The sequence below is a fragment of the Glycine max genome, chromosome 9 (genome assembly GCF_000004515.6).
Source record: "Glycine max cultivar Williams 82 chromosome 9, Glycine_max_v4.0, whole genome shotgun sequence".
Classification (NCBI taxonomy): domain Eukaryota; kingdom Viridiplantae; phylum Streptophyta; class Magnoliopsida; order Fabales; family Fabaceae; genus Glycine; species Glycine max.
Window position 1 is genome coordinate 45,958,034 of NC_038245.2, and position 24,837 is coordinate 45,982,870.

Consider the following 24,837-nt stretch of genomic DNA (forward strand, 5'->3'; position numbering starts at 1 on the left):
GCACTACCCTTTGTTATTCATACGTCCCCATGTTCTTTTTTATTCCTAGCCTACCCTTCCCCCTTCAAAATTCATGGATGGCACATTAATTATCGGTGAAAGTCTCTAACATATTCTTTTGAACATATTTTCTTTCATTAATTGAAATTTATTGAAAATCACAAAATTATAGATCTTATTCAATAAGTCTTTCTTATGATTTTGTAATTTTTAATATATTTTAACTAATAAAAAAAATGTATATGAAGAAATCTTAAGAACCTATTAAAAAATATGTTACTAAAACTCATGTTTCTAGAATAAAGAGTCTCGAACTCAAAACACGAGGACTTTAAAAATTTTATATGAGTTAATTTTTTTTAATTATTGTATATACTACTATATTAGGAGTTGTTTTATTAAATAATAAATAATGGTATTGTATTATATTATAGAGCCATTACTTTATGTATGTGTAAAATTGCAAAGTAGAAGAAAAGAGGGGATGTGACTATATAACATTATCAGAAACAAAGGATGTGGTGAAGCTGGAGCCACGTTTGAGGTGTGAGCAATAACTCTGTTACGGAAGAAGAAAGTGAGAGTGAAAATGCTGCTGCAAACTCAATTCCTCTCTTGTTGGGTTCAACACTTGTCTCCCGGGCAAACCCAAGGCAGATTGTTCTTGAGAATCAATATCAAATCAGAAAAGGCTTCTTCAGATGATTCTGGTCCCTCAAAAACCGGGGTGGGGTTTGGATCATCGGACACTGCTGCTGTGCCTGTGAGCAGTAAAAAGAAAAAGAAGGCGCAAAGAGAAAGGGCGTCCATAATTCGGCGAAGCCCGCTTGAAAAACCTGCATTTGTTTCTGAACAACAAGTGGGTAAGGCCAAGGAAGAGAACAAAAATGAAAGCGCTTTTCTTCTTGCCTGGCTCGGTTTCGGCGTTGTCATTCTCGTTGAGGGCATTGCTCTTGCTGCATCCGGTACGCTACCTACGTCTCTCTCTTTCTTATCCTTTCAATTTAATTCACTCTCATTAACTTTCTTAGCTATAACCTCTTGTGCATGTTTAATATCATTTTCAATTATTCACTCTTTATTACTATTTACTAACCTTAGTTTTTAGAAACTAACACCAGTACCAGTAGTTTCAAGCTCCCAAAATGTTTAAAGCGATTTACTTAGTGTGTTCGGATGAAAAAATTTAAAATTTTGATAAATTTTAAATTCTATTCAAATCCTTTAATTCAAATTCTTTTATTTTCAAAATTTTGTATTTGAATAAAAAAAATTAAAATTGTGAGATTGAAAGAAAATGAATGTAAAGAGAATAGAAGATAGGATTAATGTGCTTCCAAAGAAAAAAATATTGATGTAGGGAGTCGTAGGAGAACCCAGAACATGACAGCCTACACCATCATACCCGACCACAGCATTCATTCAACGGCACAAGGCATGGCCCAAGTCCTCCATGCCGGTGAGTACCTCCACCGCGTGATAGACAATGACAACTATTCCCATGATTGGCGGGTGCAGTTCTACGTGTCCCCTATGCTCACACCCGATCAACGTTCCGCGAGTTCAGACGGTATTTCTTGAAGAGGAGGATCATCGGCGTGATGGAAGAGTCGCGAGTTCAAGTACGGGATTTCGAAAAATTTCAGGTGGAAGAGAGGATGAAAGTTATAAAAGAAATACTCAACTTGTTGGAAGGTTCTTCTATCAATAAGAGAATTTCAATTTCTCATATTTTAGAAGGAAACTAAAATTTCACATTTTTAGTTGTTTAAAATTTTGTTTTAAAATTCCAAAAGTTTAAGTTCTTCATAAAAACATCTAAACAATGAATTTTAGATTAAAAAAATTTAAATTCTCTGATAAATTATTTTCCTCAGTTAAAATTTTATATTTAAATGCACTCTTAGTTTACAAACACTTTGGATTCCATAAGGGGAAATTTGAGCACCAATTTATACATACAGGCACCCTCTCATAGCAGCAGTAGTACTAGTTCCCTTCCCTGTCACTTACTACAAACTTTTCATTAGGAAATTCCACAGCATTAAAATCACTGCCGTGCAAAATAAGGATAATCGTAGTTGTCTCCTCGAATGATCCAACCTAGCCGTGAGAAGAAGCTTTCTACTTCTAGAGAGGTTCAAGAATTCTGATCCAATATGCGGCTTGTTAAGCTTTGGGATAAAATGTAATCTCAAGACATCTCAGGCCTTGAAATGGATAGATTACTTGACAGCCCTAAGCAAGGTGCAAATCCAATGGTAAGTGGTAAACTTGAGCTTATAAAAGCTAAGATCACAGTTCATGACAATGATTCGTATTAGAGCACCCAAAAATTCGTATTGTGCTGCTTAGCATGAGGCAAAGCATGCAACCTGTACCCTGGGCATCATCTCATTATGGAGGCCAATAGGTTTCAATCTGTTCACTGCTAAAAATAATGCACGTACCAGAGATGCCCCACTACATCAAATCCGCACACACTCCACAAGTTTACAAATCCTGGTCTTATTTCTTTACTACTTGTTTCACATGATTGACCACTCCCTATATCCATTCTAAAACACTCAGATCATGCAACTCAAAATTGATAAATTCCCATGACCAAGATGCCCAAGGCTTTTGTCAACTGAAAGTGTGAACCATGATTTGTAATTTAAAATGCAATGTTGCAAACTTCTTTCTATAACATACTTTATCTAATACGATAGAATATAGGGAGCTGTCATTTTTTGTAGTTGGAAATTTGTGTCTCTTAACATCTGAAATATTGTGACTGACTTTTTAATTACTACTTGCAGGCTTCCTACCAGAACAATGGGACCAGTTTTTTGTCAAGTTTCTCTATCCATCCTTTACCCCTACAGTTTTCTTGTTTGTTGCCGGAGCAGTTGCATATGGAGTGTTTAAGTATTTGCAGAATGAAAAAATCACAGAGCAGAAATAATGTCACAGGTATAATATAAAAAAACCTGATGCTCTACGTACAAGTGGCAGTGACTGCAATCATACTCTGGCTTCAGTTTCATTCTATTCCCCCTTGATATCGGAATGAAAGATGACAAGAAAGCTATGTGAACTCTGGAAAACCCCTTTAAGAACCATTTCTATTGGATCCCTGATGACAACACAACTTGGCATTATATGGCCAAGTAATAGAGATTCCTTGTAATTAAGTGTCCTTTTAGCTATGAATCTTACTCTACCTTGGTGATATTTGAATTTGAACATTTCTCATGTAGGTTTCCTCGTAAAACACTAGTACATCGTGCTTTACATCAATTTTCCCCCTGGTTATTGGAATTTGTCCTTAAAAAGTTGGTTTGTTTTGGACCTTGGTAGTTACAGTCATATATACTGGACCTTGAACTTCTCCATCCAGTTAAACTGGACCCTTAGCGTTGAACCCGAAAGAAAATGGGCCTTTGTTCTGACAGCTTATACTAAAATAAAAGAGAAACGAAGAGGTTTGGTGGTATGCTTGTGAACTTTGAGTCTTCCTCTTTCCACTATAACGCAAACACAAGATAAAATATGGTTAAGTACTGAGCCTCATCTTATCCTTTATACACTAATAATTTCTTGCACATTATTTCGTCTTGCGATCAAAAATTCCAGTTCCAACTTTTGACTTTATGCATGAATGTTGTTCCGGAATAAATATCAACAACATAATTACATAAAAGAATCATCCTAAGTCGGTAACTTAAATAAAGTTGGCTTAAGGAGTTAAGGAATGAAACCATTATGACAGTATTCTGTCGACTTAACCAGAAGAATAGGATTTCCAACACGAATAAGGACTACACACGTGGCATGAGATGCCCCGTTAGCAACTAATATAAATATGAGAGTACCAACTGAATGTAACTAACAAAACCCATTTTAGCATATATAGAGATCAATACAAAGAGACTTTTTTTATCTTAACTCATTGATTCTCCCTATTCTCCTCCTTCGATCTTCTCTAAATCTTGAACCTTGATACTTTGTGACGAACACCATAACACGTGTTTTACTTTAATGATCTTTTATAAATCAAGTCCAATTGGTTCTATCGTTTCGATTTTAACTTTTGGTTTCTTAATATGTTGAATTACTTGTCTTTACCGTCATTGATACTGCATCCTTTGTTATGATTCTTATGGATCTATGTTGCCAACAAGCCAAGGCAGTGAAAATTGGCTTAGGCCTAAAATTCTTCTCACTTGTTGTTGCAAGTTACTATCAATTTTTCAATTTCTCGCTCTCCTTGTTTTTTGTAAAACTAGTTGCATTAAAGATGTACAAATACAATACATAATAGGTACCTGTGCAACGAAGTATAGCCATAGGGAGGATAATTGATAAACGACATATTGCCAGAGCATTACACTCCCATCCCATGCAAGCACTTTCGTGCGGCTGATAGTTAAACTAGCAAAGGAAGATTCGTATGGTCCTCATCATATGAGTATTCCTCGTTTTGGATATGGATCATGTTGTTTGTATTGTACTCTTTTTTAATTACATCGTCTTTGTGTTTTCTATATCCACATGTTATTAACTTTTTTCATATGTTATCATAAAACTACCCTGCTTATAAGAAATAAGTAATAGTATATTTTACATTATAACTTGTTTCTTATAGGATGTAGTACTACTCTGTAGATAATTCTTGAACAGTAGAAAAATATCAATAAGAAAAGAAAAAAAAAAAGAAAAAGGAGGAATGGAGGGGTAATTCATTTGTTTAAAAAATAGTTACTAGTTGAAAGAATGATCAGTTTTCTCGAATCAATTGAGCTGATTAAACTGCAAAATATGAATTGTAAATGCATGATCGAGTTTTATTTCTTACGATTCACATTACCATTTTCTTCTATTATCATTTGTTCTCCTTTTTCCTATAAGATTCATCGTGAATTTTTCCTTTTAAAATGATGATAATTTAATTAAAAGAATTGCTGAGAATCCTTGTTGAAAAAAGAAAATGTAAAGAATTATGTCACACCATGGAGTAAGTGCATGATTCAATTTTAAAAAATAACACACGATATCGTGATATTATTAAATTAAATAATTAATCGTTTATATAACAATACGAGTATTACTTCTAATTTAGAACAAACTATTTGTCCACTAATGTCGAAAGAACGTACAGGATTTTCCTAAGAAACTAACATTCTCGTTTTATAATAGTTAATAACGAACTTAGTTAGTGTAGAGTTTTAAATGAAAAATGATAAGTGTTAGTTTAAAAATTAAATGCTGCAATTTTCATAATTTCGTAATTTATTATAATTATTTTAATTATTAATTTTAGAATTAATAACTATCATTGTATACTATGCACTTTAAAATAATTAAATTTTATAAATTTTAACTTATTATTCTTTTAATTATGCTTGTTTTAGTAATTTAAAAGTAAAACAAATGATCCTATTATAGTTATATGTTAATGCTGATTTTTTTGTGCTTTAGAGAATATCTAAAATATTTATATAAATTTTGTTTAAAGAAAAAGAAATGCAATGCATTGGAATCGTTGGGTCGTTGTTGTTTTCTTTCTGGAGCGAGGACCACTCAATCTTAAGCTGGCTTAGATGACTGAAATGCCAAAAATCATTAAATTTTGCGTGTATATCCATCCATCAAAGTCCTGTGAAGTTTCAGATGAACCAGTTCCTCCCATGCTATATACTACTAATTATTGCTCTCTTCCTTCTCCTCAACTCACGCCAAAATATTCGCAGTAACTCTCTCTTCATGTGGGTGATACTAATTACAAACACAGTTTTGACAGGTCCCACATTCTTTTAACCCCACCGGTAATATGTACCCTTTCATAATGAATTATACCAAATGAAATCAATGTATAAAAGGCTACCCTTTATCAGTACTATGTGATTCAATATTAGGATTGAGATTGACTAATTGACATGTATATTTATTTATATACTTCTCTCCCAGGTTCTTTTATAAATCATTCGAAATTTCTTATATGTCCCATCCCATCCTAGTCCTGTATTTTTGTCCATAAAATTGGTTCCAGCGTCTAACCTTTCTTCCTTAAAACCTATCAATATCATACACCTTGATGACATTAGGCATTACAACTGGCGACAGTCCATTTATTTAAATTAGATTTTTGATCCATTTTGGGTGGAGTATAATATTAGAGCGGTCATTAAATCATAATAATATACTCCAGGTAAAATTAAAGGTAAAAAAACATACTACTACTACGTTGGATTTCCAACATATGCTGTAATAACTACTATCTAGTGGGCTGTTGTCCCCATCAATGAAATTAAATGTGGCCCATAATGTTAATCAGCTTCTTTGGGATAGAGCGATGAGGCTGGGACAACATGGAATTTAAATACTCCGAATTCAAGGACCTTGAAAAACCAAATTCTTGGCTAAGAATCAAGGGAAGCAAACTCGGGAACAAAAGACAAAGGCATATGTTTGTCCCTGCCTTTCAAAACTATTTTTTGTTTTTAAAAACAAACTTTAATTACATTTTGGTTCTCATAATCACAACAAATTTCCATTTAAGTTCTCATAGTTTAAAACATCTCTTCTTTATAGTTACAAAATTTATCCTTTTAATCCTCATCGCCAAGTGTTAATTAAGTCGTTTGAAAAGAATGTGACATAATTCATTCAATCCAAGTCCATCCATCTGATAAGTACTACTATTATTAACATATAGTGAAAGACCAAGTAAAAATAATAATAACTTTAACTACACAATTTATTTAATATATTTTTTATTGGGTAAAATTTATGTAAAGTTCACCAAATTATAAGGGTTTGAGTTTTTATATTCTAATATTCGCATAAAATTAATTCAATAATAAAGATTGTGCTATAAATGTAAAAAATTAAATATTATCAACACTTCTTTTTATGAGGACTAAATAATAAAAAATTGCATAAAATATATTTTAAAAAAAATCAATTAATTAACAAAATGATTATACACATACAAACTTAATATAAATTACTACCGCTGTATATAAAAAAAAAAATTGTTATATATGTAATACTTCACACATCTTAAAATTTACTCTTTGTAGAATAATTTTTCTTCTGTGTGGTATGTTATGGGTGTTTTTGGCCTCTCAAAGTACAAAAACATAAAGCAAATGCAATATAAGATATTACGATAAAATGTTATGTGGATTGTAAAGTGGTCAATTAGTTTTAATCCCCGACAATCCGACAAAAAAAACGCATGTTGGAATGAATTGATTAATTTTTAAAAGTGGATTTAGAAAACCAATATCCATTTTACGATAGGGAATTAGCAAGTTGATAACCAACTTAAAGTTTGGAATAAATAAATAAATACAGTAACAAATAAATATAATAATTTTTTTAAAAGATGGAAATAGAAATGAGAGTACAAATTAAGAAATAATAAGCTTTTAATCTAGGTTAAAGTCTTTGAAATCCTAAAAATTATTTTTAAAAAAAAAACAATTTGATGGTAGTGAGTTGATAAGTTTACACGTTTTAAAAATGACAGGTTAAGGAGGTTGATCAAACATGTTCAACCCATTTTATCATTCCTATGATGATTTGGAATTGTCAATCGGTTGCGTTACTAGTCCATGGTTTAGCTACTTCGAGGAATTTGTATGTGGTGTTTAATTAGCTAATAGCTTGTTACTTTTGTGTTAGATATAAGAGAATCTAGTACTTGATTTTAATGATAACCAAAAATATTATAATTTATTTAGATGAAGATTAATGACTGATATAAATGATTCGTTAGAAGTAAAAGCAAATCGATAAATCTAACTTATTTTATCTATCAAAATATTCAAAATCTCATTTATCACAAGTCATTGTCTGATAAGAAAACCTTAACACTTGAAGGTGTCATGAAGACAATAAGTTTAATGGTGTAAATCTGAGTTATAGTAAAAAAAAGAATTTAACAATTCATGAACCACCACAAATAATGTGACTCTTATAAAAGTAGAGATGGCAAGCCAATTACTTAGTAGGTAAAGTCAACAAATAAAAATACAAGTCTACTAAAAAGACAAAAATACGTAATATATGTTGTGCTCTTTATCAAAATATCCTACTTAGTAAAGGAAATATGTAATACATTCGGCATTTAAAATCAATAAAGATGTCACAATGACTAGCATAAGACTCAGTTAAGATAAAGAAGTTCAGAAGGACTAGAATAATGCAGCTGTTATCAGGGCCATTTCCTATCAACAAAGACAGCTTGATTTATAGGCAATCCGCTACCACGGGAAGCAGAAGCAATAGCTTTCCATACAGCTATCAACTGGATATCCTCCATCATGTTTTGTCCTAGAATCAATTTGCGAGCATATTCTAGACCGCATCAATTCTCAAATCTTCAATTATTAATAATGAATTTGAAGTCATCCTTCAAGTTTGTTAATTAAAATATTATATAATATATAAAGCAATAATATTTATTAAAAATTATGCAATCTACTTTTTCTATTCATCTGGAAAAGTAGACAGGGTTGAATAAAGCCCATTTGCCTAGGCGTGTAACAATGAATAATTGTAATAATGACAACAAAGTCTCAGGGTAGAAAGTATGAACTATTTGTTATTATTACATAGAAAGTATGGACTATGTAGGCAATTGCGTATTATAATATGTATGAAACAACTTAAAGGTCAAAGAAAAAAAAAATCAGGCGCCGCTAGCACCACTTTTCCATCGCTGCCTTCAACAACATTAAGATTTAAGTGAAGAAAATAGAAAATGGGCAATCTTAGATGTAAAAGAGATACTGTACATAATTAGTGTAGCATACATATAATTAATCGTTATGATTGTTGGTACTAAAGTCTCTCGTCCAATAAAGTTAAGATAGCATCAGAACTTGTAAGTATTTCACTACTAAAATACCTCGAGAAACCCATAATTCTTTTTCTATACGATTCTAATGTTTAAAAATTAAAATTTACTTTGTCTCATCATCTTTTTTTTTTTTACCATTGAAGGAGATATATTTATTATATTGGATTGATTAATTAAAATTAAACTATGTTTGCCTCTAAAACAATTGCTTATAATTTAAAAAATATTTTATTGCTATTTAAGGGCGAGTCATTTAAGTGTTGTTTAACAGTATAACATTGAAATAAAATGCATATAAATTATATAATTATGATAATATTAAATAAAGAATTTAAAATGGGGTATTTAAATGTTTCCGATTGGAGATGTCGTTGCATGACAATTATTCATTATTATGAGATGAAAAGAGTATCTTTTAGGAGTATTAGAAATGTTAAAACGCTTCATATTGTGAGGTGGATGATGCTATGGAATTGGCATTGTAGAATGTCTTGGAACTTGGGAGTGTGAGTATGTGCACCGGTTTGAATTGCTAGAAAGGTGTTTTGTTTGTGACATACTGCAGTGCATTTTGTGATGCTTATTCCTAGGACTGAGGGAGTTCACGACGCATGTTTGGTCTTGCTTCGATTTTACGCGCTTTGCTTTGTTCATTGGTTTCTGACACGATCGAGTAGTTTTTGTTTTTGTTTTTGATTTCCTCCGATAAGGGCTCATTTCCTTTCCGGCCAAACATAGATAGGGTAAGTAAGCGTGGCTCAGTCGCCAAAAGAGAGAGAGTCTCATTCCCTATCAGTCTATCACCTACTACTACTCTCTGACTCACTCACTCACTAAGTTTGGGGTCAAAATTCTAAGTGAAATCCAGCTGGGCTTCCGGAAATTGCGTTATTTGATGACCAATGCTCTCCTAATTTCCATACTTTTGGGTCAACCTCCATATTTAATGCACTCATCCCATACCATTCAATCAACTCTAACAAGTTTCTTTCCATTTCCATTTTTCTTTTCTTTTAATAAATTTTTACTTTATAAATATAAAAATAACTGTTATTATAGTAAATTTTAAGATAATTAATATAAAAATTATTAAACTTAGCCTATATGATCACTTTTGATAAAATAACTATATGAAATTATTTTACACATCAATGCATAACTTATTATTTCAAAAATTTATACAAACAGATTCTAAGTATTTTAAAATTCATAATGAAACATGTAAACCTAACTCTATGTTTAATTTGAGAAATAAATTAGAAAAAATAAAATAAAATAGTTGATAAATTTCTAAGCCTTCTAGTGTGTGTTTATTCATTTTCAGAATATAAAAATATATAAATGATGTAAAGAGAAATGCATTTTTCTTAATTTCTTGCATGTCCTTTTCTTTGTTGGTAATTTCTATTGTGATAAAGAAAGCATGAGAATTATAAAGGAAAGCCATTCCATCGTTAAGGTATGTAATCTTGAACAAATAATTTTTCATCCTTAACTTAGAATGCAAAAACATGGCACCAGGAAGTCCAATTTACTGGATTCTAGGTAAAACTGAATGAAATAGACATATAGTGGACATGCAGGTGTGGCAAACTAGTGTTATGCGTCGAGTATAATCATCTATAGCATCAAAATATCTCGTAGCTATGGAAAAGGGAAAAGGCTCAAGAATTGCATCTGTGTTGCAAAATGCAAATGGAAATGGAAATTTTCTGATGTGGTCGAGATCAGAGTGTAAAAACGAGGAGCAACCGGTTCTCTTTTCGTTTTCTGGTTGGGTTTCTAAGGAGCAACCGGGTTTTTTTGTGTCTAGTACAGAACAAAAACGTGCCCCACTTTTAAAAAAAGAGATCCCAAAAGCATTTTCAAGATTGATTTTTCAAAAAAGAAAAAGGAGTACATCATAAGCCTCACCTCACAAATCCCCATAAAGTTATCTTAAAAAATTTGAGAAAGGGGCAGAGGCTAGGTCCGTGGGCCCTGCCCACGCCTCATCATTTGTTTGTTTTTGTGATTTCTCAGGCACGTGTACACAACATGTACATCTATCATCTATGCCAATATAATGTATGGTAGTAGTATGATGCTCAATTGGAAGGAAATTAACCACTGAATACTCAATACCAAATTCTCCTTCACTTTTAAAAATAAAAATATAAATTTGATAATTCATATAATATAATAAAAATATATAAATAATAAATTTTAAAAAAATATTTAAAATTATATTACATATTCACGCGACACGTATTATTATTCTTTCATAAATATCTGTCGAGTCACGTATCACCTTGTATATTTGAATAGTACAATATATTTTTATTAAATTCATCTTAGGATTGAAATATTTATCATAAACAGGTTTGGTCTATACGAATTTATACGCAATATAGACAAAAAATACTTGTTTTGAGTTTAGATATAATATTTTCCATTCAAGTAGATTATATTGAGAGAGGATAAAATTATTATATATGATAAAATTATTCCTCTAAACATTTAACATGATTATATATCTAAGATTTAATCTTAAGACATGTAGTTAAATTGAAATAACTTTATCTAAGTTAATCAACATGTTTGATAGTATATGAGGAAAGCCTGTATTAAATGAATATAAATTTGTAACTTAAAAAATGGGTATAAAGGAACCTTATTATTAGTACATATTATAAGAAATTAAGATAAAATGACTTTGGTAATTTATATGTTGCTTGGTTATAAAGTATAGACAAGGGAAAAACAAAATGGACAGGTATATATACATACTGTTCTATTAAGTACAAATTCACGTGTCTGCTACTGTTAATTTTCCTCTGAGAATGTTAGGTGTCTACTATATAGAATTATTACTTCTCATTTGTTGTATCAATACTGAAATAAAAGGGGGGGGAACTACATAAGCATTCAAATTATTCGAACTATTGAGCATTACATGTCTGATTAGAATGATCCTTATCAAGCTTATAAATATGGGAGCAATCTTTCGGATGAGTTAAAATATGAAATCAGATTTATCCTTTCATAAAGAACAACTCGAGTGATAAGCTAAGCTTCCATAACATACTTAATGGAAAAATCACAGAACTTTGACGAGAATTAAGTTTTTAGTTTCAAATGTATTTCAAAGCATTTTAATACTTACCTTTTCACATATTTTTATATGTGTGGAATCTTTCCTCAATTTAAGGATAAGCAGGAATAATTGATGACATAAGTTCTGATAGGTAATAGCACTGTAGATTAAGACATTAAGTTATTGGCTTGTATTTTAGATGTCATTAGATTATGTTTTTGAGAGAATTCTAGCCGCTCCATGGAATAATAATACATGTCAACTTAATTTTTTTTGGGCGGCATGGCGAGAATCATCATTTCAGCTTGAATATATATAATTTAATGAATGGTGGAACTTGGAAGTTCTCATGCGTAGGATCGATTAATAATGGAATCATTTGCTTGGTTTAAGGATAGGTAGAAAATAATATAAATAACTGCCTACAGACTTTTCCACGAGGATTACTCTTGCCATAATTCTTTGAAGTTAAAAATGATATTATGTAAACGTTTGAAAAAAATTATAATTTTTTAAAAATTTTATTCATATTAATATTTTTTATTAAGAAATCATCAAAATTTTAATTTATTTTTTAATAAATTTTATAATTAAGTTTATAACTTAAACTTATTAAATAAATGTTTACTTAAATCATTTATTTGAACAAACATATATGCTGCATTTAACTTGTCGAAAAAAGTATCCACTAAGATCAATATAGTGACGAGAGGTTGGAGTAAAACACATGAGATTATAAATTTAAAACTTAGTGTCATCATTGTACACTAAAAACTGAACAAAAAAAGTTATTAGTAATATAGTGTCCAAATCGAGCTAGTAGTGTACTCAAATGAATGATCAACTTAAACGGAAATGAGTTAGAAGCATACAGTCAAATAATACACCGATTTCAATAATTGATGCTTTTTTCTCCACCAAAGGATTAATCAGTGATGCTTAATTAAAGTAGCAAAGCATGATTGATGATTCCAATGTAAGTCCTCCACGACACTCGTTTTAATTTTAAAGATTCCAAAAGTGATTTTAATGATAATTTCCTCGAAGACAAGACAGCATTGGTGTCACATTAAAGGCTATATAAATCATTAGTATTTAGTAAAATATTTTAGACAAATCTTTTGTACTCAAATATAAGGAAAATTAATTAATATAATTTAATTTTACTAATCACTAAATTCTGTTTTTGTTGTTTATAATTGAGTTTGGAGAAATAATTACCTTATGTATTAAAAGTATTATTTAATTAATTAAAATATATTAATAATTTTTTTATCATGTTTAATGTGTTTTTATGTAATTTTTACCATCAAAATTGTCATAGATATGTGCAATATAAAATCAACTAGTCAAACTGATCTTCATGTCATTTTATCTAAATGTAGAGTTATTTTATCATATATTGTAAGCTTTAAGATGAGTTTTGTAAGATGACAAAGTCAATCATGTTGTTCATTCTCTCAAAGGACATGAACTCTTTGATGTTATTCCCTCGTGTATTAAACATTTTTATTTGGAATGAAATATCATAACTTTTTTCCTTTATAAAAAAGGTATTTTTTACTAAATAATATTACTGATTTTTTACTTAATATCCTAAAGATATTAATAATGTGTGAATGAAATGACACAAATTACTTAAGTTTAATAAATAATATTGAATTTAAATTTTAAATATGTAATCATATTAAATACTTAGAAATAGGTTTTTCTCGTTCATAATAATTTTATTTAACTCAAACAAAGTTATCTCCTTTAAAAATGTATGTGTTTTCCACAAAAAAAAAAATAATATCCCAAAAGACATTTATTAATATTATACTTTTTTTTTAAAATGATAAGTTGCAATGACAAAAAAAATGAATTTCAACTATGTTGCCACCCAACTCTAAGACACCCTTAGCAAGCCAAATAATTATATAAAAGAAACAGGTAAATACACAAAAAAAAAAAATGGGGAGATGGGACCAATACCAATGAACAAGAGAGATCAACAAAATCTATAGTTAGGAACAATACCCAGATTAATATTATACATTTATCTGAGTGGTGTACATTTTATTTATTTAAAGAAAGAATTTAATATTTGATACTAATAAATTTATAATAAATCGTATACACTACTTAATCAAAATGAAGTAAATTATCCCCGGGTTACATGTTTCATTGCACAATCAAGTTATATCAGTCTTTTTCATAGACGAACATGTTATATCACTTAAACATGCTGGTATAGCTAGATTTAAACAATTTTTATACACGAATCAATAGGTTCAAAATTATTTTAACTTGACTAATAATTTCATGTTTAAACCTAAGTATAAAATCATGTTAAATTCTGTATAAAAAAAAAGAGAGAGAGAGAAGAAAAAACTTTACTATTGTTCATAATATTCTTGAACAGTACAGTAAGTACAATATTACCTTTTCTGAAAAATAAGACTATTGCTTAAATGAAATACTTTTACAAATTCCAATACATATTTTCAAATTTGAATGTATAAAATAAAGAAGAAAGAAAAGTACTTTTAATCTCTCACCACTGAAATTCAAATATGAACCAAGTGTATAACAGTAAAAAAGGGTTTCGGTGATTTTGGATAGTAGAATACAGTATGAATATGAATGAATGGAATTACAAAGTAGTAGTGGTAGTAACAGATAATGGTGTATAGTTGCGTTTGAGACCCTACCCCTGATAAGTGTAATAATTGCATTATTCGTATTTCAGTTATTTTGTTTTTTGGGTAAGAAGGGTCCTTGGTAGGTTTTGAAGGACAGGAGAATGGGCAATCGGCAATAGTGGGACTGGGCTGCAACAGCAACATCAGCGAAGCTTTGCCAGTCGCATTCAATCACAGCCATAGCCATAGGAGTATCTAGCAATGCCATGCCTATTCAACATTCATTGAATCATTTCATTTAATTTCCGCCCCTTCTATTCTTTCTTTCCAGAAATGAAACAAATTTAAGTAATATGCACACACACACACACACCTAATCCTATTTAATTCCATCAATATTGTTAGCAACAACCACTCCTACTCCTCTTCCAATCTTCATAGCAACCTCATAAGTCATAACCTTACGCAACGCAATCTCTTTAGACACCAAAAAGGCTTATAATCTTTCTTGATATAAACTATGATATAACAATAACAATAAAATTACATTATTTGCATTAATGAACAAACTTAACTAACTTAACAAAATTACCAGACTCCCACAGAAGCACAAGACCAAACCCAAGAAAGAAAGAAAAATCTAGCACATTGACTGAGGAGATGATCAGTGATCAAGCGCATTAGGTCCAGTACAGTAATTGAGAACGTGACTCCACAGCCACTGAACAAGGAATTTCCGTCTGATCCCATTCATGTTATAGGTGGCGCCATCTCGAGCGTCGAAAACCTGACCGGTGTAGGATCCACCGCCACCGGTGCCGTAAATCCCCTCACAGAGATCGGCAATCTCGACGGGGAAAGAGGGGTCCTGACCCGCATACCAAGCATTCGCCAACGGGTTCGTTGCCAGTTCAGCCATCTCGTGTCCAATCACACTTATCATGCCGTCAACCCCAACGTCGCCGTTTGGGGACTTAAACGGTTTCCGGTTAGGGATATACGCGGGCACCGAAAACGGATAAGCACACTGTCCAGGGCAGAACTTTGCCGAGTTACCCACCCAAGCGTACGGAAGAGTATACCCAACCAACGAGGGAAACGTGAAGTAGTGGAACCCACACACCGACGTGCAGAAATCCTGAACGTACACGTCATCGGCCGTGAGCAAGAGGTATAACCCGCTTCTAGGGTTGATCGGCAAGGGTCTCGTCTTGCCTGTGATGGCGCTCTTTATCACAGACTGTATTGATAACCGGGTCAGTGATTTGCCGTGGGAATAGAACCGGTCGTTCTTCTCCTCGCCGAGTCGAACCGATTTTGAAATGTTGGCGCCGGTTTGGTCCGTGTAGAGCTGCACGGTGCGCCACCATCCGGCCACGGAGGGGTGCGGCGAGTTCGCGGCGGAGATTGAATTTATGAACTCGCGGATGATCTTCTTCTGGCTCCGCTCCCACTTGCCGTACCAGATGGTGTGGACGGTGATGTTGGTAGTCAGGACCGGTCCCATGTGGTACCTCAGCTTCACGAACTCCGAGGACCCCTCGTATTTCTTGGAGTCCCCGAAGGCATAATCGCTGATGTTCATTTTGTTGCTCTGGGGCCAAGGCCGCCATGCCGAAACCGGGCCCACCACCGAGAGGAGGAGGAGGAGGAGCGTGAAGGAGAGAAGCGCCGAACACGGCGGCGATGGGGCGGAGAGGCCCTGGCACATTTTGTGAGAGAGTGGGGGGTGGGGGGAGGGAGTAGTAGCTGGTGTTAGTGAGCTGAGAGCTCCCAGGTACAAAACGTGATGTTTCAGTGGGTGAAGCTTCTTTATATTATACACCCCAAACAAAACACTTTTTATTTAAATTTTTTAAAGGAAAAAAAAAAAAAAACAACAACATCAACAATAACAGCGTGAATGTGAACAAGTGGATTATCTTGAGCGGCGAAATTACTAGGTAATTAATTTAAAAATGTGATCAATTTGGACATATTTGGGAAAAATGAATGAGAAGTTAGAAAAGAAAGAGAAAAAAAAAAGTGGAAATTGTTTGATTTGTATTTTTGGTGACATTGATTTGCGGGTAATGGAAGACAGTTAGATTCTTAAAGTGAAGGAGGAGGGGTGTGGGGCCCAAGGAAGTGAGAGAGGAGAGGCATGATTTACATTGATGATGGTGGTTGTCGTCATCTGATTTGAGATTTCCTTCCTGATCCTTTGCGCGGGAAAATAAAGGTTAGGGGCAAGTTGGGAATATTTAGAGAGAAAATTACTATAATAGAATTATTGTAGAAATACAAATTTGATTGAAGCGAAGAAGGGGGGGGGGGGACCGCAAATGAAACAAGTGTGGTCCGATCCCCACCTATTGGCTGTTGCCCTGTTGGATGATCGATACGATGCTCCCATCTACTTCTTCTGTAACTCTCCTTCCCTCCCTGTCCTTTCTGCTTTCCTCTTTTTTCCTTTTTATTTTTTATTTTTTTGTTTCATCGACTTTAATTTAACTTTACCCACCCCTCTCCTTCTTATACCTTATTTTCAGAGAAAATTTTAGAAATAGTTCGCGGCGAAATTTATGAGGAGTCTGAGTAAAAACTAAAAAGAAAATCCTCATGATTAAAGTGAAGATGAGACCAAAAGTAGAATAAAATGAAGATGAGGTTGGGCTTTGGGTGTTGGGTGTTGGGTACACTACAATTACAATAATAACTCCCTCGGTCCATATAAGACACAGATATGGTTGCAACGCTGTAGGAGGGGAATGTCAGTTTTGTACCCTTCACATCAGCTTCTGCTACTTTGTTTACATGATCTGTTACATATATTGGATGCGTTCCAACATTAACTGAATATGTGCAACCTTTAAACACACCTTACAGTGGTGCTTTGTCTCTTGCTCTGTTTTTAATGCCTGCGACCAAAGCCTGAGAATCTGCAAATAGGATACGCTTTCAAGCTTGTTATTAACCTGAACTGCCGTCCCAGAAAGAAAAGGATTCAATTTGTTACATGTGAGTAATAGTAATGTTTTGCTTCGAGTGGGAAATTTAAGAATTCAGAGTTTTTTCAATTAAATAGAAAACAAGCACCTTATAGCCATAAATAATATTGGAGTACATTATTCGTATTAATTAAGATTTTGAACAAAGATTAGAAAGAAAGAAAAATGTGGTTTTAATAAAGGGTTTTGAACAAAGGCGGAAGTCAAACAGCCTAGTAGGGAGCACTATGCCCAAAAACGAAGAACAGAGTAGACCAGAGCAACCGGGCCCCGGAGCATAGATATTTTGGGTCGAACAAACTACAAATCAAGTTCCACGCAAGCTTCCATGTAGATCATCACCTAACTTTATGGATTCCCGTTGCTCTCTCTAATTATCGTTCCATAAGTCTCCCCGTTCAACTATAAAATGCCAGCATTTGTCTCACACTTTATTTTTCAATTTTTTCTCAATTTCCTCTCCTCCTTTCTATTTTTCCTTTACTTCTTCGTTACCAAACACGTCCTTAATTTTCTGTACATGATTAGTGTGAGTTTTTTTTACTTGAGCATAGATATAACCATTCTCAAATAACATGACCCACATTTAATTTAGTGTTTTCTTTGGATCATATTTTTTAATTTCACCAAATTTAATCTAAGATTTTATTTAAAAAATCCAAATTCAATTTCACTTAAATCAACATAATATTAGTAGAGTGTGCGGATTTTGTGTTTATTTATACAAAAATGATGCATTTTGATTGTAGATCCCTATTTTTGTTTCAAGGAGTAGAATAGAGAGGAAGAAAACAAATAAAAATGATGGAAATTGAGGAAAAATAAAACAAAACAAGATATATTATTAGGATATATAGGAATAGAAAGAAAGTGTTGGAATTTCTCTTTGCTTGTTTGGAAAAGTGAAAATAAATAAATAAATAACTTAAATAAAAATAATTTTTTCATATAATACTTTTTCTTTACATAAATTATTTTTCAGTCTTTTATTGTCAAAGAGTACAAGAGTTGAAATAATAGATCATCATTTTCAATGAACAGTAGCAACCTTGTGGGGGAAATATATTTTTCTTTCCTTTCCGGGTCAACAAATATATAATTTTCTGAGTTCAAAATAATATGGTAACTTTTATGGTCTGATTCGAGAATGGACTGAATAAACACCGTACCGAAAATTTCCAAGGTCACTTTAATTGCACATGTTAACAATCTACAGTCCTGGCAAATATATTGAGAATTTATTTTATTTAAAAAAATAAAAAGTTTTAAGTGAAGGTGATAACTGCTGATGAATATACAAAATGAATGATTCTATAAATATTTTTTAAAATACAAAGTTTGCGAAGTCCCAAAACTACGAAGGCTGACGATTGTACAATGCTAATACTTGAAATCCTAAAACAGCAGTCTGTTGTGAAACCTCGTGACATGTAGATCAGCAGCCATCATCTAACGTATCTAAGGGAAGAACGGTAACAAAACAACCTCGGTTAAATTAAGTTCTCTAATACCTCTCAGGATATAGATATACAGAAAAATCATCTATTTACATAATAAGTAGAATAGCAAAAATAAACCCAGATAGACATAAAGACAATAGAATGCATACAAATGACACAAGCAGAACACGTACCGAGGTTAGCCCAATCAGTCTTCAAACTTCATTTTCTTTGGAGCAGGCTGAATGTTAACCACCTGCAACAGCCATTACATATGTAACATGGGAGCAAAACTCAAGATGTGGACTTCTATATCTTTTTACAAAAACAAATAAGCAACCATAAATTGGTAAAGGCAGAAAAGCTCACACAATCTCAGGGCATTCATAATCAACGCCAGCAGCCTCTATCCTTTTACGTCGGTTTTTGTCATGTTTCATAATCTTTTCCACCAACTTCATGTGCTCTTCCAATGTTCTTTCCTGGAATGACAACATTAAGGAACAAAACAGACTTTCAATCAAACAGGTAGATTTTCTGATCCATTGAACTAGTCATCACACTTCCGTTCAATTTGGACCAAGTCCAATGGCTTGTGATGGTAATCGAATCCTCTCCATCAATAAAGGAAAAAGTCACATATTCACTTGATCCCCTCGATGCTATTGTACATAAGAAACTAATTCTTTTACCCTTTAGTCAAGACACATAATAATGCCATTTTAAAGGATTGGCATTTCTACTCATTTTTTATGCATGTGGATATCAGTTAAAAGGCAATTCTAGGCTTTTTGGCAAACTCTTCTTGCACATTCTGTGACATGATACTTATCCTAAATCCTAGCTACTATTTGGGTTTCAGCACATGGTATCTTTTAAGGTCTGATTCTTTTGGGAGGATGGGTGATTGGGTTTAAGAATAATAATCTTGCCTAAAATCATCATGAACAAAAGTGTCACCATACTAATGGGCTTGTAGTGCTACAACTTCATAGAATTTCTATTCTATGGAACAGAGCTGATAATAAACCTATTTTATATATGATACCCAGAGATTGGAAAGCTTTCGTGCGCTGATTTATCTGTCTTTTTCTTTCACTCTAGCTAATGCCCCCCCCCCCCCCCCCCTCTAAAAAAAATAACATTTTAGGGAATTCCTGACGGTAATAATTTCTTCTAGTCTTCTAATAAATACTTTTTTTACAGAAAAGAAAAGACAGATAAGCACTAACAGTCCAGTCCAGCACGATGGAAACACTTGATGAAACTTAAAATGAAAAAAGATAAGGAAAAAAAATTAATAACTTACAATTTTGGATTAGCATGCTACGGAGGTATCACATAAACCTGTTTAAAGGAGATAATTGTGCATAGTATCAGCTACAATTTTTGCTACCTACAAATCAAGCCATTATTAGAATGAAATTGCATTTTATGACAAAAATATAATAGCCACAAGTCAAAACACATCAAACAGTAAGCTGAAACTACCACTACCTCTGATTATTCAAATTCTATGTACCCAAAATGTCTTGATTTTCCCGCCTGTTAAACATCAAGAAACACATATGGTCAATATGAATCAACTAAAATCAATATCAATCATCAGAAAAATGATAATTCAACAACAAATAAAGATTTCTGAACCCATGCATTTAATGAAAGTTATGAAACAAATAAACTTGATGGCTCAAAAGCCATACTTCCAAAAGTTAAGAAGCAAACAAAAGCAAAATTAATAGGTATTGACTCATGCAGGCTTTATCTTACAGGAAGTGAGTGCTAAAGATGAGGAACTAATAACTATTAAGGAAAGGTTTGAAGGTTTTGCATTTGAAGCTTTTCTTAAATCAACACACACACACAAACAGAGAATAAGAGAAGACAAATGTGAAGCATGACTACAACTACTGTGCAAAACCAAAATGAAACAACCTATTTTATAGGTAACGTCAGTCACATAAGAGTGAATAGATCAGTATAAACAAGTATGTCACAAATCCCCACCAAAAAGAAGTATGTCACAAATCATCATCAGTTGACACAATGGCACAATTGTATAAACAACAACACAGATAAAATAGGAAGCAAGTAAACAAGAATGCCACAAACCCTTTTATTTCTTGCAATTCTCAATTTCTTGATGGTTCTAAATTGTCCAATTTAACCTACAAAAAGCAAATTATAAACGCATACTCCAAGAAAATCATCTAAACTTCAAAAAACAAAAACCATGAGTACCTTCCATCTCCTTCTCATAGAATCCATGTGGAATCCTACCCACATACAAAACAGTTGCAGTATTCTTCAGCAGCTTCTGTTCGGGTTGTTTGCAAACAGGACCACCTTCCAAGGACTTCAGCAATTGAGAAACAAAATTAAGAACACTATTGACAAAAATACTGAAAATTGAGAGCACAGTTTTTCAACGTTCACACACCAAAAAGTCAGCATCCTCGGATGGCTTATTAGTAGTTGCCCTTTTCAAATTCTTCATAGCTTTCTTTACCTTGGTCCCCATCTCACTATCCAAATCCTAAAACATTACATAACAGACTAGAAAATTAACCATACAATCCAACAACCTCCATACAGTAATATGCAAAAGAAACAGCTAATTTCTTAAATACAAGACACTGGACACAGAGAGAGAGAGAGAGAGAGAGAGAGAAAGTCAAAAGAAATGAAATGAGTAACATAACAAAAGATTTAAATTGATAATCAATCTTCGTACAATCTCATGAATACCTTTTTCCTATTCTAACAAGCCTCGCAAAAAATATTAGGAGATATTATTTTACAACATAAGCAATTGATCTATTCTCAAAAAATCCCAAAACAGGATGAAATTATTATATCTTTAAGAAATGTATATTCACCTTTTCAAACCTACTTGCTAAGTTTTACATTTTTCCTATGATAATCGTACTCGCAAAAATATGAAAGCATTATTTTATAAGATTTTATATTATATTTCAAGCCGACTTTTTCAGAAGTTAAAAAATAAATAATATTTCAACAATATTAGTGTCATTATTCATTCAAAGGTGCCAACTCACATGTCTGACTGACTGAGCCATGGAGGTGTTGGTTCAAATGCTTGGCTCGACATCTTTTTTTAATTGTCACCTAATGAGGAGTGTCCTACACATATAAGGCAGTTGCTGATGGAAACGTGTACAACACTGTGACACTTCACATAAGAGAGGTTTCAGTGCTTCATAGAATATGCTGAATTAGAAATTCAGAATGTGATGTAAGTTTAATTGGGGAGGTTGAAGGTTGATGACTAGTTCTATTTATTTATATATTTGTAGAAGAAAAAAGTGCTAGTATTTAAAGGTTGCACACTTGGTGATTTCAATGAGAAACCTGTTGAATTTACACTAATATTATTGTTTTGATTTGCTCCACACTGATGCAGTGATCCCAGTCTTTGAACTCAATTTAATAATTAATTTCAAACTTCCATCACGTGTTCTACTTTCATCTGTTTGAAGAGTACTATAATGCAAAATACAACACAATGCAAACAAATTCTTAACACAGAATGAAAGCTAATTCATAATCTCATATACACACTTCTTCCTTGTTACATGTAGCTTGCTAGTTTCAATGTCCTGACTAGATTTCCTATTTGTTTCCATAAAAGAAAACACAATTTACTAAGAGAAATTTATTATACAAAGTGTCTTATTTCGTAAGAAAACAAATGTAACAAACATGTAAGAATAGGACAATTACAAACAATCAATCATTTGTTAAATGTCATTCAGTAGTTTAGCAATGTTAGGTAAACTCTGATATCTTTGAACGTTTTTAATTATAATGCCTAGAGTAAATTTTCAAACCGGATCCTAAATCATCAGCAAGGTGCTGCTGCAAGAACCAAATATTTCCATCCGTCCACAAACACGGTTTTGGTGTTTATTCACTTTGGAGTTATTACCAGTTTTTTTGCTGATTTAACCATCAGTATGATTTGTTTACCACTAGCACTTTTCCTCATCATGTATACATACTTCAGATAGCTCAAGAAGTATCCATCAATAACAGAGATTAATAACAACAAAAAAGTCATGAGTATCAAACAGATTAACCAAAGAGACACTATCGACAGCATATATAGAATATAGACGATTTATTCAAACCTTGTTGCTAGGCATCAAAACTCTGTGGCCTAGATTAATGTTTATTCAACAACTCTGTTTTGTCTCCTTCACACTACTAACTCAAACAAAAAGGACGAAGAAAATAAGTAGATAAGAAAACCAGGGAGAATAGAGAAGAAAAGAGAGTCAGAATGACACCACAACAATGAGAAAATCAGTAGCTTAGTTCAAGTTCGATAAGGATTTTGATTATGAGAGACGAGCGTGAGAGTCGCCGAGAATAAGAGAGGCCTACAGTGATAGGGTTTTGACTTTTAAGAACGAAATGGACTGGGTCATTTGGTGCACTGCACTTTATTAGAAAAAAAGGTGCACCCAATTGCTGTTAACAATACAAACCGATACAATTTAAACCTTTTTAAAATACTCCTATCATTTTATTTTATTTTATTTTATTTTGGAAGACCCTTCCGGTTCATTTGAGTTATTTAGAAAAATTAATTATTTTTTTGGGTTATCACTCACCATAATATTAATATTAAGTATTCATCAATTTGCTTATGACTAATATTTATTTCGTGCTTTAATTGCACATAAATGTTTATTTATATAATTAAATTTATAATATATAAAGTATTTCACTATATAAATTATATTATGATTAAAAATTGTATACAATTTTATTTTTAATTATTGATAAATTATTTTAAAAAAATATTAAAATATAAGTTAAAATTAAAGATATTAAAAATGATAAGTTAAAAGAGACGAGGGTTTAAACATACCTTCATTAAAAAAATGATATGAGAACGGATGTTGCACCGACGTTGTTCTTGCATTATTTTTATATATATTAAAATGAAATTTGAATATTTTAATATCTCAATAATTTTTTTCAATTAAATAAAAATGTTATATAATATGAAACATTTATGCACCAATTGGAAGAAATAAAACATAAAAAATAGTAGTTTTTTAATAAAGTAAAACAAAATAATATTTTCGGATGAAATTATTTACCAAGAAGAAATGGTATATACCATATAGACTCTTGTCTTTAATTATACCAATTTTTTTATATATAAGACCAATTTAAGAATCATTAAAAAAACCAATATAAAAAGTCAAACATTTTTCATGAATCATCTTCATTAATCAACCATGTGTTGTTTCCAAATTTCTATTTTGTATTTGTAATGTTGATATGGATAATTAAAATTTTAACTTTTTTAATCCAAGATATTTTCCTACTAGTAGTCAAGGATTAATTTATTGAAATGTACTGAGAATACTACCTTCTCCTAATAATTTTTTTTTCAACCCATAATTTTTTTATATATATACTTTAAGGGAATTTATTATGGGATTCCCTATGTTTTTTTTTTCATTTACAAAATTTAAACTTGAGACTTTATTTAAGAAAATCGAGTCTAGTATCATTCAGGCCAACAACTTGTTAGTAAATCCATAAGGTTTGAATAGTGGTATAAGATTTTGTTGTGTTCATGTGTGGAAATAATTTATTCAATAAAAGAATTCGTGTTCAATTCTCTTGGCCAACAACAATCAAGTGCATCACACCCAAATTAAAATTTTACTTAATGAATTAAAAAACACTCACAATATTCAACACAAGATAAGAAAGATTAGGCTAAATGATCATTTTAGTCATTTATCTTAATTTTTTGGTTTAGTTTGGTTCTTTATTCTTTTAAAAATTTATTTTGATCCTTTATCTTATT

The 24,837-nt window shown here is 32.0% G+C and overlaps 2 protein-coding genes and 1 pseudogene across 2 annotated transcripts; 1 reads left to right on the forward strand and 2 right to left on the reverse strand.

Annotated features, from left to right (window-relative positions):
- The first annotated feature begins 481 nt into the window (after positions 1-481).
- On the forward strand, positions 482-3,534 carry LOC100777895 (uncharacterized). The gene is made up of 2 exons (NM_001254225.3): positions 482-965; positions 2,802-3,534. The coding sequence occupies exons 1-2, from the start codon at positions 590-592 to the stop codon at positions 2,945-2,947; spliced, it is 522 nt and encodes a 173-aa protein (NP_001241154.1). The 5' UTR covers positions 482-589; the 3' UTR covers positions 2,948-3,534.
- Positions 3,535-15,047: 11,513 nt separating this feature from the next.
- LOC100778428 (protein EXORDIUM-like 3) lies at positions 15,048-16,564 on the reverse strand. The gene has a single exon (XM_003534370.5). The coding sequence runs from the start codon at positions 16,263-16,265 to the stop codon at positions 15,219-15,221; it is 1,047 nt and encodes a 348-aa protein (XP_003534418.1). The 5' UTR covers positions 16,266-16,564; the 3' UTR covers positions 15,048-15,218.
- A 2,275-nt stretch (positions 16,565-18,839) lies between these two features.
- Positions 18,840-23,469, reverse strand: LOC100818513 (uncharacterized RNA-binding protein C1827.05c-like; annotated as a pseudogene).
- Positions 23,470-24,837: the final 1,368 nt, after the last annotated feature.